The sequence below is a fragment of the Rhinoderma darwinii genome, chromosome 7 (genome assembly GCF_050947455.1).
Source record: "Rhinoderma darwinii isolate aRhiDar2 chromosome 7, aRhiDar2.hap1, whole genome shotgun sequence".
Classification (NCBI taxonomy): domain Eukaryota; kingdom Metazoa; phylum Chordata; class Amphibia; order Anura; family Rhinodermatidae; genus Rhinoderma; species Rhinoderma darwinii.
In genome coordinates, this window is record NC_134693.1 from 141,334,376 (window position 1) to 141,351,753 (window position 17,378).

The window sequence follows — 17,378 nt, forward strand, 5'->3', positions numbered from 1 at the left end:
GTGACCTGTCGGGGGCGCCATCGTGTTGCTTCTACCAGTATTACTGAAGCTGTTCCCCTAAATCCCTCAGTCCCCCTCTTGTGCGATCCGTCCATTCACAGGTAACAGAAGCCGACGACCAGCACTATACTGAGCCTATAGAGAAGGGGGGCACCTAACTTTCTGCAGACCCTGAATGGTATATACATCTGCATAGAAATATCTCATTCTGCTGTCAGTCTTTACCGTCATTATGGCATTATATTCATGAACCAGGAAGCTCAGGATGAAACGTTTCTACATTCCCTGTGGCTCAGGCGGCGATCGGTAAGCAGTAATACAAGTCTGAGGTTCGCCTTCTGTTTTAGGTGAATGCCCCGGTGAGACTTGGCAGACTCCAGCTTTTCGTTCCGCAGACCGCCCCTCCATTTTCTATGTCATTGTATAAATTGCGCCATATATTTTATTTTATTGCTAAAACATTTACTTTAGTTTGGTCGTCCACATCAGCGATAACGTAAACGCGGCGTTCTGTGCCTGATCAATAGACCTAGCGATAAAAGCAATAAAAAGCAAACAATGGCGGGTATTGGCTGGCGTAATCCCCGGCTGCTGGCACATACTTTGTTTCAGTGGAGTGTAATACAAGACTATTGATTATACATCGGTTGTGACATCACTGGACTCCAACTAATGGATCTTCTGTAGTAACTGCAGCGCCATCAAGTGGCAGGAATAGATTACTGCAGGTCACTTCCACCATGTGCACCAGTCCGGAGCTACTTGTACTTTTATATAAATTAGTTGCATTAGGGGGCGTCCTAGCGCCTCATCTCATAACCATGATCCAGAGCTCAAAGATAAATTGTCGCAGTGCGGCCGGGTTCACATGTAGCATAAATACAGCGGATTTTCCGCAGCTTATTTCATTGCCGAAAATCCGCAACATTTACAGTAGCAGCAGAGTGGGTGAGATTTCAACAAATCTCATCCACGCGCTGCGTAAAAAAAAAAAACGCTGGAAAACTGTTCATAAATTGACCTTTTTCAATTTATGTCGCGAAATCACAGATTTTTTTTTTTTTCTGGGTGGCGACTTCTGCAGCAAAAATCTGCTATTTGTTGCGGTTTTTACCTCCTCATTGAATTCAACGGGAAAAAATTGCAACAAAAAGCTGAAGTGGCGATTCCGCCGCATAAATTGCCACCCAGAAGAAAAAAAAAATCTTATACTTACCCAAAATTCTGTTTCTTCATCCAGCCCGGCCTCCCAGGATGACGTTTTTATCCCATGTGATTGGCTTAAAGCGGCTCTGTCACCAGATTATAAGTGCCCCGTCTCCTACATGATGTGACCGGCGCTGTAATGTAGAGAACAGCAGTGGTTTTTATTTAGAAAAACGATCAATTTTCACCAAGTTATGAGCGATTTTCGCTTTATGCTAATTACTTTCTTAGTAGACAACTGGGCGTGTTTTTACTTTTGACCAACTGGGCGTTGTACAGAGAAGTGTATGACGCTGACCAATCAGTGACCAATCAGTGTCATACACTTCTCCCCATTCATGTAATCAGCACATAGTGATCCTGCGTTGTTCACTATGTGCAGCCACATACACACACATTGACGTTACTGAAGTGTCTTGACAGTGAATAGACATCGCCTCCAGCCAGGACGCCATGTCTAGTCACAATCCTGACCACTTCGGTAACCTTTGTGTGGGACTTACAACACAGCAAGCGAGATCTCGCTGTAAATGACAGGTTACAGCGGGATTACGCTTTGCTCTGCTGTAAGTCCCACACAAACGTTACCGAAGTGTCGGGATTGTGACTAGACATCGCGTCCTGGCTGGAGGCGATGTCTATTCACTGTCAAGACACTTCAGTAACGTCAATGTGTGTGTATGTGGCTGCACATAGTGAACAACGCAGGATCACTATGTGCTGATTACATGAATGGGGAGAAGTGTATGACGCTGATTGGTCACTGATTGGTCACTGATTGGTCGGCCTCATACACTCCTCTGTACAACGCCCACTTGGTCAAAAGTAAAAACACGCCCAGTGGTCTACTAAGAAAGTAATTAGCATAAATCTAAAATCGCTCATAACTTGGTGAAAATTGATCGTTTTTCTAAATAAAAACCACTGTTGTCTCCTACATTCCAGCACCGATCAGATTATGTAGGAGACAGGGCACTTATAATCTCGTGACAGAGCCTCTTTAAGCCAATCACAGGCTGCAGAGGTCACATGGGATGAAACGTCATCCCAGGAGGCCGGGCTGCAGGACGTCGAAGGGACGTGTCACCACGGCTACGTAAGGATGACATTTTTATTTATTTTACGTGCAGTCTTCCGCAGCGGACATTGTAGCTGAAAAACTACACAATTTGGTGCTGTTGTTTTCGTCCGGAATTCCCTGCGGCGCCCGGGGCGGACATGCAGTGTGCTTTTATGCAGCGTATCCGCCCAGTGTGAACATGCCCTAAGGATGGATTCACACGCAGCAGATTTATTGCAGACGTTTCTGCACCTGAGTTCCCTACAAGTGAATGGGATAAATGCGCCGCAGGAGGAGGAGAGACGGCTAGAGCAGGGAGTGCTGGGACTTGTAGTACACACAATCCGCTCTGAACGCCAGTGCTGCTGACCACCCGCCTCCTGATCATTGTCCTTGGTTGCGTTGCAGGAGCTCTAGGTGTGAGCTACACGCGGCCTTTCCTCAGCTCCAGGCCGGACTAGATTTCACCTGACCACTACCTTCTATTTTATTCAATGAGGCCTGAAGATGCCCCCAAATGGTTTATAAAGAGGGGGTGCAGAGATCCCCTATATATTGTGACCCCAGAGAAGGTTGTAGGAGATCTAGGAATCTGCGCTTCAGGCGTCTGCTGTACACTATATATTATATATCTGCTATACACCTAGCGGGGGAGAAATCCCATCCTGTGGGGGCGATGATCCGGACACTGAGCTCCCCTCCTCCCCCTCAGGACTGCGGCAGCGTGCAGATAATATACAATCACCCCCCCAGGAGGCCGGGCAGGAATATGTCTACAGTCCAGACCACGGCTTATATGTATCTATAGGAGGTGGATCACATGTATGACATGGAAATATCCCGAATATAACACAGAGGAAACGGAAGTCAGTAAATTATTAGATATATACTGCACTATCAGTGATATCACCGCTGCTCTCTAGTGAATGGATAGGCTGCATTATCAGTGATATCACCGCTGCTCTCTAGTGAATGGATAGGCTGCATTATCAGTGATATCACCGCTGCTCTCTAGTGAATGGATAGGCTGCATTATCAGTGATATCACCGCTGCTCTCTAGTGAATGGATAGGCTGCATTCTCAGTGATGTCACCGCTGCTCTCTAGTGTGTATAGGCTGCATTCTCAGTGATGTCACCGCTGCTCTCTAGTGAATGGATATGCTGCATTCTCAGTGGTCACTGCTGCTCTCTAGTGAATGGATAGGCTGCATTCTCAGTGATGTCACCGCTGCTCTCTAGTGAATGGATAGGCTGCATTCTCAGTGATGTCACCGCTGCTCTCTAGTGAATGGATAGGCTGCATTCTCAGTGATGTTACCGCCGATCTCTAGTGAATGGATAGGCTGCATTCTCAGTGATGTCACTGCTGCTCTCTAGTGAATGGATAGGCTGCATTCTCAGTGATGTTACCGCCGATCTCTAGTGAATGGATAGGCTGCATTCTCAGTGATGTCACTGCTGCTCTCTAGTGAATGGATAGGCTGCACTCTCAGTGATGTCACCGCTGCTCTGTAGTGAATGGATAGGCTGCATTCTCAGTGATGTCACCGCCGATCTCTAGTGAATGGATAGGCTGCATTCTCAGTGATGTCACCGCTGCTCTCTAGTGAATGGATAGGCTGCATTCTCAGTGATGTCACCGCTGCTCTCTAGTGAATGGATAGGCTGCATTCTCAGTGATGTCACCGCTGCTCTCTAGTGAATGGATAGGCTGCATTCTCAGTGATGTCACTGCTGCTCTCTAGTGAATGGATAGGCTGCATTCTCAGTGATGTCACCGCCGATCTCTAGTGAATGGATAGGCTGCATTCTCAGTGATGTCACCGGTGCTCTCTAGTGAATGGATAGGCTGCATTCTCAGTGATGTCACCGCTGCTCTCTAGTGAAAGGACAGGCTGCATTCTCAGTGATGTCACTGCTCTCTAGTGGATGGATAGGCTGCATTCTCAGTGATGTCACCGCTGCTCTCTAGTGAATGGATAGGCTGCATTCTCAGTGATGTCACCGCTGCTCTCTAGTGAATGGATAAGCTGCGTTTAGAATACCTGTTCCTTTTACAAGTAAACCATGACCCACGCTTTATTAGAATGCACAGGTTTAATATAAGACTCTTCTTTTTACATTAAAAAAAATCCAAACATTAAAAAAATAGAAACGCATTATCCCTGAAGACTCCTCTTAACGTGAATGTCCGCCCTCGACCACCATTTCGTATTTTAGGAAAATAGTTTCTAAATTCTGTGCTGAATAATTTCTTCCAATATCTTTATATCGGTCGGAGGTCCGTTTTTCTGATACAGAGCTCCAAATCCCCTGCATTCAGTAGGGGGGGGGGGTGACTGCAGACTTATTATTAATGTGTAATTCCATAAAACAAAGTAAGTGGTGAAAAAACTTTTATAATTTATCTTATTACAAAAAAAAGCTTCTTTCTCCACTTCTCAGCCCCTTCTCCCCCTCAGCGATCAGATGGATTTTCAGCTTCAGAGGGACCAGGTTACAGCTGCCCATAGATGTCTGTGGAAGGGAGAGGAGTGAGGTGCTGCAGAGGGGCACAGCCACACAGACGCTGCTGCAGCTGTTAGTAAGTGTTCTAATATCTCACATCTCCGGATTGTCCTCCATGCCGCTGTGCGTGCCTGTGATAGGGGAGCAGAGTCTCCTCTTTTTGCTGTGTATGGGAGACATCATAGCAGCCAGGATGTCTACGCAGGGGATTTGGCGCTCTGTATCAGAAAACCGAGCTTGGACAGCGATCAAGATACATTAAGAAATTAGAGCAGAATTTACCTAAAAACATCCGGATGATAAAGGTGGAGATCGACATCAATGATTAGGACTGACGGCAGCGAGGACAGGACACTGCTCAGGCACTCAAGTGATCGCACACATTCATCCAAAACAATGGCTAAATCCAGAGAAGGCCGGGGTCTCCGACCAGCAGATGACTGCCGTGTTCAAGATTGTTGGGTTTTTGTTTTTTTCTAAATCTGGATTTCCAAATATTTAAAAAAAAAAAAAAAAGTAAAATTTGTCACAATTTGTAATTTCACACGAGGATAAATAAATCCACAAAAACAAAATGGCCGACCGAATCCACCCCGGCGATAAGGGGGAAGATCTATAAACGGCGCAAGGACGCAGCCCCTTCATGTAACGCACGGGATCCACCGGCATCATTTTGGCAAATGGATTAAAAAAAAAAAATCAAGGGAAAGAAATGTCAGCGACAGGACGAGGTTCTAGCTGCTGAAGGCCAAAGGTTAAAGGGTCGTCCAGTGTCACGTAAATAAAGCGCAATCATCGTATAATAAACGCTACCGCGACTTTCTAAGGTTCCGTTCACGTGTCATGGCTTCCGATTAGAACAGAAGACACAGCGCCGGTCTGTCCCATGACGTAAAACGGGAACTGAAGGACCCCCCTGCCAAACAATTCACTTACAGTGGGGTCCGTCGTGGTATCCATCGTTATGTCATGAAGAATGGCGCTGCCGGTTACGCTTAATCCGGCAGAATATGCTACGGCCGCCATGAACAAAGCCTCCAACGCAAACGTGAATAGCGTCTAATAAAACTTTGTATTCAATTCCTCACCTTTTCTAAGATCTCTGCTTGTTGTAAGTGAATGGGAATATTCTTGTTTTACATGATGAGACTAAAAAGCCATCGTGACCTAATACTTCTCACAGCTGAGGGTTTGTTACTATTGTATCCAGTCCAGACAATCCTCCGCGTTAAACAGAATGGATTCCGGACTGATACATTGTATCAGGACAGGACGTATTTAATACAAAAGAAGATTCTCTAGACTGGATACAACTGTAGCAAACCCTTAGCTGTGAGAACTATTAGGTCTGTGCAGGCTTTCTGGTTGTAAACAAGATTGTTTCAATTAACTGACAGCAAGCAGAGATCTTGAAAAAGGTGAGAAATTCATTCAAATTGTATTAGAAAGTAAAACTGCGCCATCTTTGCTGCAATTTTGCCCAATCACTGTACCACAAAACCTTTGTGAGATTTCTCAGGAGTTAAAGGGGCATCCCACCGAAAATGTATCCTGTGACCAATCAGAGTTGGCTCCTGCTCCATTTCCCAGCATGCTTTGTAAACAGCCTCATCTCCTTTGGCGCTGCGCAGAGATTTCGGACAATTAAACGCTCAGACAAAAACGGGAGGGATGGAGGAGGTCCAGGGAGACCCCGCAGGAGACATTCAGGTGGAGTTTGCCTTTGAAGGCCAAGTGGCATCAGTCCAATATAATTCAATGGTAAATATAATCCATCTCAGAGACGGCAGCAGCTTTGGAAGACGCCGCGTTGCGTTCAGTTCTCACAGTCCCTGAGGTTTACCGAGTCCCGGACACGTTGCAGCGTTGGCACAGACGAGCCCCCCCCCCCCCCCTCCGGCTCACAGTACCGGGAGAGGGAGGGGTCGACCTCCTGCAACGTCTGGAAGCCCAAAATGAGTCTCAAGTAACAGGATTCTCAGGTGCGTGGAAAAGTCGATGAGCGAACGCTAAAGGAGCCCGACCATCTGATCGATCTGCCGCATGTAGACGCTCTTCAGGGGTAAGGAGTATCTACGCTCTTCAGGAACTCTGTAACACTGGAGACCGGAGAGAAAACACAAACACAAGGATATCGCTGGCTGTGCGGAGACGGTAAAGGAGAATTAGAATGGAGGCCCTAAAAAAAGTTAACCACTACCCCATGGGTGCTAGTCGGCTGCTCCAGTTTACCTGCACTGTCTATTGGGAGTCTGAGGTGGTCTGAAATCTATCTCCTGTCTGGCATCCCACTAAAATACTTTACACTGCAGCACTGCTCCACCACAGCACAGCTACTCCAGTTTAGCTGCACTATCTATTGGAGTCGGGGGTGGTCCAAAATCTACCTCCTGTCTGACATCCCTCTACCAAACTCTACCAGGACACAGTAACTCCAGCTTAGCTGCGTTGATAATTAGAGTCTGAGAAATAGTGGAATCCACCGCCTGTCTGATCATAGACTATGGTTATATATCTGCCCCCCATGCTTTACATTGTAGCATTGCTCCATTAGGAGAAAAGGTTCAATCTCACGATCTGTCCTTCCCCCATGCTTTATACTACATCTCTGCCACGTGTAAAAACAAGCTCAGCAGGAAGTCAGTGCATAGAGAGATGATTATATTACAGTAAGGACAGGAGATTATAAACTACAAATAAGTAAATCAGCGGAGAGATAAAGAAGATGAGGAAACTGCTGCACAAAAACTGGGCCAGGACAATGGATATCGAGTATCGATTCCTATTAAACTTACTTTGCATAAAAAAATTAAAAGGAACTACAGAAAAAGCAATTCCATTCCTCTAAGAACGCCTCTTATTAATGATGGGATGGGGGAGGGGCACGGCTCTCCATCACTTACATTGGTGCTGGCGTTGGCCGCTCGTAGCTTCGTCTGGGACAGTTTCTCAGGGTTGGTTTGCGCTTTCCTCTCGGGGTGGAAGAAGTCTTTCCAGGCTTTGTTCCTGAAACGAGGGTCAAGTGGAATCAAATGCCCCTCAGTTGTGAAGAGAAACTTGTTTCCCGTCAAGTGCACTGGATTTTCTTCATCAAACAGCTGTGAAGAGAGCGAAATATAAAGATGGAGACGTCCCCGGAGCACAGACCAGAGGACTATTATAGTAGCGGAGCACAGACCAGAGGACTATTATAGTAGCGAAGCACAGACCAGAGGACTATAGTAGCAGAGCACAGACCAGAGGACTATTATAGTAGCAGAGCACAGACCAGAGGACTATTATAGTAGCGGAGCACAGACCAGAGGACTATTATAGTAGCGAAGCACAGACCAGAGGACTATAGTAGCGGAGCGCAGACCAGAGGACTATTATAGTAGCGGAGCACAGACCAGAGGACTATAGTAGCAGAGCACAGACCAGAGGACTATTATAGTAGCGGAGCACAGACCAGAGGACTATTATAGTAGCGGAGCACAGACCAGAGGACTATTATAGTAGCGGAGCACAGACCAGAGGACTATTATAGTAGCGGAGCACAGACCAGAGGACTATTATAGTAGCGGAGCACAGACCAGAGGACTATAGTAGCGGAGCACAGACCAGAGGACTATTATAGTAGCGGAGCACAGACCAGAGGACTATTATAGTAGCGGAGCACAGACCAGAGGACTATAGTAGCGGAGCACAGACCAGAGGACTATAGTAGCAGAGCACAGACCAGAGGACTATTATAGTAGCGGAGCACAGACCAGAGGACTATTATAGTAGCGGAGCACAGACCAGAGGACTATTATAGTAGCGGAGCACAGACCAGAGGACTATAGTAGCAGAGCACAGACCAGAGGACTATTATAGTAGCGGAGCACAGACCAGAGGACTATTATAGTAGCGGAGCACAGACCAGAGGACTATTATAGTAGCGGAGCACAGACCAGAGGACTATTATAGTAGCGGAGCACAGACCAGAGGACTATTATAGTAGCGGAGCACAGACCAGAGGACTATTATAGTAGCAGAGCACAGACCAGAGGACTATTATAGTAGCGGAGCACAGACCAGAGGACTATTATAGTAGCGGAGCACAGACCAGAGGACTATTATAGTAGCGGAGCACAGACCAGAGGACTATTATAGTAGCGGAGCACAGACCAGAGGACTATTATAGTAGCGGAGCACAGACCAGAGGACTATTATAGTAGCGGAGCACAGACCAGAGGACTATAGTAGCAGAGCACAGACCAGAGGACTATAGTAGCAGAGCACAGACCAGAGGACTATAGTAGCAGAGCACAGACCAGAGGACTATAGTAGCAGAGCACAGACCAGAGGACTATAGTAGCAGAGGAGCAGCGGGGGTCATAGGTCACCCTCCAGCATCTCAAGACTACAGACGACCTCTCAATGTAACCACTCAATGTGATGAAGACTACAGATCATAGGAAGATGGTCTATGGTCCTCTGAAAGGTCTGCAGTGAATTTTCCCGTCAGCCATAACTGTTGACTCTGGGTCCGTCTTACAGTAGATTAAGATCACGTTTTAGGAAATTGCTATTTAAGCGACTCCGTCAGCCTGGATTACCGATCTCTTCACTTACCAAGTATAAATATTTGCATGTTTCGCTCAAGAAGAAACTTTCCATGCGATCCTCCTGAGACTTGTCCTCCACGTGATGCAGCGTTGCATAACCGCACCTGCAAGCAGTCAACGGAGGGTTACTAAACCGAAAGGGGGAGGGGAAGCTTGCTTTAAGTGGGTGTTGTGGTCACCGCTCACATACTCAGCCTTGGCGTGTTTCTCCAGACTCAGCAGAATATCCATTCCAACATGCAGGTAAAAAGGGTTCTTAGTGGCCTACGGAAAGAGCGGACGGTTATTAGGAGGTAGGACACCAATATATGGGGGAAAGTCAGAATATGGAGACGTCCCCCAAAATATCCGGTCAGAAGAAAGAGGAATCAAGCAGGTTGGATTTCAACTCGTTTTGTTTTCCTCGGGAGAAGCGGCATCAGAGTTGCAATATTTATCTCCCCCCTTTGTAGAAATAACATGGGTGAGATGGACAGTCACTATAATGGGGAAGGGGAGACGGCGATCGATCGTTCAGTTATATTCAGTCTTCAGCAGCAGCCGCCACTAGGGGGAGCTCACTGCATATGGCACCCATTGAAATCAATAAATCCCTATGCAGTGAGCTCCCTCTAGTGGTGGCTGCTTGAAGACAGAATTGTATTATTTTGCTAGGTCTGTGTGAAGAGTAAAAGGGGACATGGAGCTCCGAACTATAAGGCTTTGTTCACACATTGAGATTTTGATACAGATTTTTGAGCCAAAGTCAGAAATGGATCCAGGAGAAGTAAATGTTCTTCCTTTATATTTCCCATTCATTTTATAATCCCTTCTGGCTTTAGCTCTAAAATCTGCATCAATATCTGCACCAAATTGCCATTTGTGAACATACCCCAAGCCGGACGGAAGCTTCTACTCGTAGATGAAGCCTCACCTGGTACAAGAGGTAGGTGGACTCCACCAGTTCTGGTCTGAGCGGGTAGAAGGAGACGTCGGGCGCCTGCAGCTGCCAGTTGTACCTCTCGGGCAGAGCTCCGTAGCGCTTCCATATTGCATAGTAAAAGGCGTGGAGGCAAATGGCGTCCTCTATGTCTCCTTTTAAGACCTGCATGAAAGAAACAAGACCCCGATGGCAGAGCAATTCTGAAGAGCCCCGAACACTCACAACACGAGGACCGCCGCTACCTGCAGGCCCGGGAAGAAAGCCTGGAGAGAGTCCATCCACGTGTTCATGATCTGCCCATTAAACATGTTCACGTTGACGTACAGCGGAGGGTCCCCCTCACCTTCATTGCACGATTCCCGTCTGGGGAGAACGGATAGAATTCATAGCATCAGCAGATCTACTTATCCTGAGATCATGTGTTCTACTCCAATCACATCTAAAGCTGCATGAAGAATCATACTGGTTCTCTGGCCACAACAAATAACATCTCCTGCTGGTTAAGTGTCTAGATAGAGTATGCAGGGCATTGTGGGACATTATAATAGTCGGACACTACATCTCCCACAATGCAGCGCAGAAAAGGACCCCCCCACATACCCTCGTCGTAGATGGTTCTGGATGCTTCTATAGGCCTCATTAAACATGTGCAAATCTTCCTCTTCTCCAAAAAGGATGTAAGACTTCAGTAGATACTCGAAGAAGGAGTCCAGGCCGGCTCCGAGGCCGCTCTGCTTCCCGACCCACCGTCCTGTCTGTATATCCACCACATTTCCTGCAAGTGAAGAAGGAAGTGAGGACAAGGCAAAAAAAGAAGGGGAGCAAAGAAAGGGGAGCGCCCCAAATACCTCCCTTACCCAGGAGACCCGTGTTATTGTTCCGGAGGCTCCACAGAGCTTGCACGGCGCGACGGGCCACCCACTCGAAAGTGGAATCTCCGAGGAGCCGGCTGAGAATCCCGAACTCGACCAGGAGAGATCCGGCGCCGGCGGTGCAGGTCTCGTTCAGGCTGTCGGGAGGGACCCCCTTCTGCAGGTTCACCTGGACAACAAACAAACACAACAGTTGGCACCACAGATCAGCGGCACCAGTTTATAAAAACAAGAACTGACCCCCCAGACACACTAGATGTAGCGTATGGGCGCCGCTTATCTGGCAAACCCATGTCCAGATATCACATCTCAGTTCTGCGGCTATTTCAGTGTCGGCATAAACCTCGCTCTGCTGTATCAGGGGAGACATAAACTATCGAGTGAGCAAAAAAAAAAAAAGAAAACTACAACTCCCACAATGCAGTACAGCAGAATAATCGGGTAAAGAGTCGGAAAGAAAAACTCCATAACGTAGTTTCTTTCCGCTTTACATTCCTTCATGTTACTAGTTCTGAACACGAAGGCCTAGCTCACACCGTTTTTTGGCGTGGTTTTTGACGCGAAAACAGCGCCAAAAACGCCTTCCACTGATTTCAATGGGGGACGGAGGCATTACACAGTGATCTCTGCGGGGGACATGGATGATGGGAGTGATTTCTGTGTAATGTGGCCTTTCCATAGGTTCAGTGTACAGATCACGTTCTTCACCCCTCCCCCGTTAGCGCCGCTGATCCGCTCCACGCACGTACTCTTGGATAAGGCATTCCGGTTCTGGTGTTTTCAAAGGCTGGAAGGAGTCGGACGGCGAGGTCGTGCGCCATGTGCAGAAGTTCATTCTCATAACCACTAATCGTCATGTTTCCGAAGGGCTGCGTGGCGTCGGTCAGGATGATGTGTGCGGACAGGAGGCTCCCCAAAATCCTGCAAAGATAAAGGGGGACAGCTGAAGCGTCACGAGGAACACAGACACCCGAAATCTCCCATGTTAAAGCACAGCGCCATTGTTAAACATCGTTTATTTATAGAGTACTCTTATACTCCAGTCACAGCTAGAGCTGCATGGAGAGACCAGTACTAGTTTCTGGCAAAACGTCCCTAATCATTGCTACACCCCTGACAAGTCGGTGGCTGTGCTGCATTATGGGATATGTAACATTTACAGCAGATTAGATCTCATGAAAACAAAAATCCCCCAGAAGTCCAAGTGGAAGAAGAATTATGAATGCAGCTCTGGATGTGACTGGAGCATAAGACATGTTGTAACTCAAGGCCAGTACAAGATAAGTAAAGCAAAAGGATAGACCAAGCCACTCATCACTATATTAAGCCAGCAGAATTCTGACTGCAGCTCCGGAAGTGACTGGAGAAGAACATGAAGGCAAAGAATTGACATAGTCTAATAAGTTCGGTAGCAGCAGGACCCCCGACAATCAGCTAATTATTGGGGCACTCCTCAGAATAAAGGAGCCCCCTCACTACTCACCGTATGTTGGCCTCAAACACCTGCACGGTGGAATCCTTGTCAAACGTCACCGTGTCGATCACCAGGCGCACGGCTCGCCGAAATTCGCTGACGTTGCCCATGACCTGCAGAGAAGACGCGTCATATATACTGGACGTACGATGGTTCACACTGGTTATAGGACATACAATGGAGAGACAGACCGACGACTGCAAGCCCCCCCCCCCCCCCCGGCCAAATCCCACTGTGCCAGATCTACGGAGGCGGACACCTTGAACACGGCTCTGCTACATTATAGTCTTCAATGTATTATTTTATATGTAGGAGCCCTCACTGGCACACACAGGACCCCGGATTCGCAGGCTCCACTCTGGTGCATGCTGGGACGTGTAGTTTTTCCAGAGCTGCATTCAGAATATTGGTTATTACTCCCCCTGCTGGTTCAGTGTCTGTATAGTCATCCTCTACTGTGCTGCATTGTAAGAGATGTATTTACACCCGCCACTTTATAGCGGTCTATAGTAAAACTGCTGAGCTATTAGGGATGTGTGCCAGCCCAGACGTGACGGATTTCAAGCGGCAGCTCTGGATGTGACTGGAGTAGAAGACATGATGTAACTCAAGATTAGTGCAAGACGATTTACAAAGTTACTCATATGAAGTCAGCCTAAATTTACTGCAGCTCTGGATGTAACTGGAGGAGAAGACATGACGTAACTCAAGATTAGTAGAGCTTGGTACTTACAAAGTTATTCAGCAGCGCGCGGAGCTTAAATCTGGTGCTTTAGGGACCTGCGATTATTGGAAGGAAGACAGATCAGTCAGTAACTCACCGCCAGGGTGTCCAGAGAATCAATCAGGGTAAGAGAATAGTTCCCAAGGACATCATTGATGTTAAGATTTGAACTGAAACAACATATTCAAAGGGATTAACGGCGCCCAAAGGCGGAGGGACCCCACAGAGGACAGGGACGACCAGATCCACGCAAATAAAGACACCGCTCTGGGAATAATAGTTTTGCTTTACGGCACTGTAGTAAAATTCTAAGAGTGATCCCAGCAGCATTACTCTGCTCCCCATAGTTATACTTGTACAATACTCACCTGCCTGTTACCACCACTAGGGGGCAATCTGTATAATGCGCCTATTGACTTGAATTAGATATGTATACAGATCGCCCCCTAGTGGCAGACCATCATTTCACTGCAAAACTCATTCTATAAATACAGGGAACGCAGCGGCAGGTCCTCCCTGAACTGAAGTCACCAGTACGTATAAATCCTTCCGTCGTCCAGATATAACTACCAATATGTCCGCCACGACTACTTTTGCATGGTTGTCACTCAGCTTTCCCTGACAGGGATCTAGTTATACAGCCAAACATATATATGTAGTCAGCCTGGATATATACAGCAGCGCAGAACTGACGCGACAGATCATCATGTGACTAGAACAGCGCAAAGCAGAGCCGGGCAGCGAGGAAAGACACAGCGAGGATCCTTAAAGCTGGTAGAATGTATATAATATATAAGGGACAGACAGGATTATCACAGCTGGAGGACAGTATATAATATATAAGGGAAGGACAGGATCATCACAGCTGTAGGACAGTATATAATATATAAGGGAAGGACAGGAATATCACAGCTGTAGGACAGTATGTAATATATAAGGGAAGGACAGGAATATCACAGCTGGAGGACATTATATAATATATAAGGGACGGACAGGATCATCACAGCTGTAGGACAGTATATAATATATAAGGGAAGGACAGGATCATCACAGCTGGAGGACATTATATAATATATAAGGGAAGGACAGGATCATCACAGCTGGAGGACATTATATAATATATAAGGGAAGGACAGGATCATCACAGCTGGAGGACAGTATATAATATATAAGGGAAGGACAGGATCATCACAGCTGTAGGACAGTATATAATATATAAGGGAAGGACAGGATCATCACAGCTGGAGGACATTATATAATATATAAGGGACGGACAGGATCATCACAGCTGTAGGACAGTATATAATATATAAGGGAAGGACAGGATCATCACAGCTGTAGGACAGTATATAATATATAAGGGAAGGACAGGCATATCACAGCTGGAGGACAGTATATAATATATAAGAGAAAGACAGGACCATCACAGCTGGAGGACATTATATAATATATAAGGGAAGAACAGGATCATCACAGCTGGAGGATGTGCAGAATGTGATACCAGGGAGAGGACCCTATATAGTCTATAAGGAAAAAACAATACCAGAGCATGTGCTATATTATATAGGTGACAGCACAGTATATGGGAGGCTAATATAAGATGGAGGAGTGCTGGCTGACAGTGCAGTATATAATAGAGGAGGACTGGATATTATACACATAGACACAGGCAGTATATAATAGCAACAGAACGATTAGTGACACCTATATAAGGACAGTGGACACGGAAGTGACATGCACTATGTATAAGGTATATAGGGGTACATGTGAGGACAGTATGTTAATATTTATAAGTCCTGGGAATGACTGGATGGTAGATATGACAGGACATCACAGCTGTCAGGGAGAATATAGATGACGGACAGAGCAAAACATGACATGGATAGAAGAACGACAGCTACGGAGAGCGACAGGCAGCTACGGAGAGCGACAGGCAGCTACGGAGAGCGACAGGCAGCTACGGAGAGCGACAGGCAGCTACGGAGAGCGACAGGCAGCTACGGAGAGCGACAGGCAGGTAAAGAGAGTGTGTATGAGGTAGAGAGGGGCGCAGGATCCTAATAGCTGTCGGGGATGTATACGATACAGATGACTGGGAAAAAAGTAGTGAGCGTGTATTTTATAGTACTATAGGGTGTGAACATACAGGTGCTCTATGTATGGGGTATATATACACACACATATATACAGTATGGGGGGTGTATGTAAATATATACAAGGACAGAATGGAGAGTACACAGGTGCAGTATTTAGGGTATATAGGGGCAGTATGGAGGGTATATAGGGGCAGTATGGAGGGTATATAGGGGCAGTATGGAGGGTATATAGGGGCAGTATGGAGGGTATATAGGGGCAGTATACGGCAGTACGGCGGGTATATAGGGGCAGTACGGAGGGTATATAGGGGCAGTACGGAGGGTATATAGGGGCAGTACGGCGGGTATATAGGGGCAGTACGGCGGGTATATAGGGGCAGTACGGCGGGTATATAGGGGCAGTACGGCGGGTATATAGGGGCAATAGGGCGGGTATATAAGGGCAGTACGGAGGGTATATAGGGGCAGTATGGAGGGTATATAGGGGCAGTATGGAGGGTATATAGGGGCAGTATGGAGGGTATATAGGGGCAATATGGAGGGTGTATAGGGGCAGTATGGAGGGTATATAGGGGCAATATGGAGGGTGTATAGGGGCAGTATGGAGGGTGTATAGGGGCCGTATGGCGGGTATATAGGGGACGTATGGCGGGTATATAGGGGCCGTATGGCGGGTATATAGGGGCAGTACGGCGGGTATATAGGGGCAGTACGGAGGGTATATAGGGGCAGTACGGAGGGTATATAGGGGCAGTACGGAGGGTATATAGGGGGCAGTACGGCGGGTATATAGGGGCAGTACGGCGGGTATATAGGGGCAGTACGGAGGGTATATAGGGGCAGTACGGAGGGTATATAGGGGCAGTACGGCGGGTATATAGGGGGCAGTATGGCGGGTATATAGGGGCAGTACGGCGGGTATATAGGGGCAGTACGGAGGGTATATAGGGGCAGTACGGAGGGTATATAGGGGCAGTACGGAGGGTATATAGGGGCAGTACGGCGGGTATATAGGGGCAGTACGGAGGGTATATAGGGGCAGTACGGAGGGTATATAGGGGCAGTACGGAGGGTATATAGGGGCAGTACGGCGGGTATATAGGGGCAGTACGGAGGGTATATAGGGGCAGTACGGCGGGTATATAGGGGCAGTATGGCGGGTATATAAGGGCAGTATGGCGGGTATATAGGGGCAGTATGGCGGGTATATAGGGGCAGTATGGCGGGTATATTGGGGCAGTATGGCGGGTATATCAGCAGTGTATGTTTCAGGGCCCTCGCAGCTGTCTGGGATTTGTCTGCAGAAAAGGAGCGGGTGGGACTTACGGGTTCCCGGTGTCCGGCCCTCGGCCCCGGCACAGGATCGGGTTCAGCTCGTCCTCCGGGAAGGCATATCTCATGTAATTGTCGTAGCCGAAGGAGAACATATCCCGGGCCATCTCCCGCATCTCCAGGCGCAGAACAGCCGGGAAGGAGCTGTACCTGCGCCCATACTCGTCCCCAAGGTGGAAGCGTCCATAGGAAGAGCGACACACCGCCTCCTGGCCCGACCTCGCCGCCCGCACCGCCCCTGAAGAGATGAAGCCCCTCAAAGCATGAAGCCCGAGCCGGAGCAAGAGCAGCCCCAGCACCGCCGACCACCAGCGCATCCCTGTCCTGACACTTCCGGGATACGCCCCACCCCGCTGCCTGATAGGCCGCTGAGCCGCACTTCACACGCCCATCTCCGCACTACCAGCTGATTGAACGAATCCGTGTCACAGGGCCTCCAGTGTGGCCAATCATTGAACAGCACGTCAGACGGAAGAACTCAGCGGCGTCACGTGTCCATAGAGACGATTCCGGAACGAGGCAGTAAACCCCGCCCCAAGTCTTGTTTACATCTGTACACCGCACATGATTGGCCCATGAATCACTCCCAGAAT

General features: G+C 47.8%; 1 protein-coding gene across 2 annotated transcripts; it reads right to left on the minus strand.

The window, feature by feature from the left end:
* Positions 1–4,346: 4,346 nt before the first annotated feature.
* On the minus strand, positions 4,347–17,207 carry EDEM1 (ER degradation enhancing alpha-mannosidase like protein 1). Of its 2 annotated transcripts, XM_075831871.1 has the most exons (12): positions 16,780–17,203; positions 13,455–13,527; positions 12,643–12,746; positions 11,909–12,080; positions 11,145–11,328; positions 10,888–11,062; positions 10,530–10,650; positions 10,279–10,449; positions 9,556–9,629; positions 9,373–9,469; positions 7,680–7,874; positions 4,347–6,875 (listed from the first exon to the last, which is right to left on the minus strand). In XM_075831871.1, the coding sequence occupies exons 1-12, from the start codon at positions 17,100–17,102 to the stop codon at positions 6,786–6,788; spliced, it is 1,779 nt and encodes a 592-aa protein (XP_075687986.1). In that variant the 5' UTR covers positions 17,103–17,203; the 3' UTR covers positions 4,347–6,785. The 2 variants fall into 2 exon arrangements, with proteins under 2 accessions (XP_075687986.1, XP_075687987.1); XM_075831872.1 differs by lacking the exon at positions 4,347–6,875 and having other exon boundaries at positions 7,786–7,874; positions 9,552–9,629; positions 16,780–17,207.
* Between the last annotated feature and the right edge of the window lie 171 nt (positions 17,208–17,378).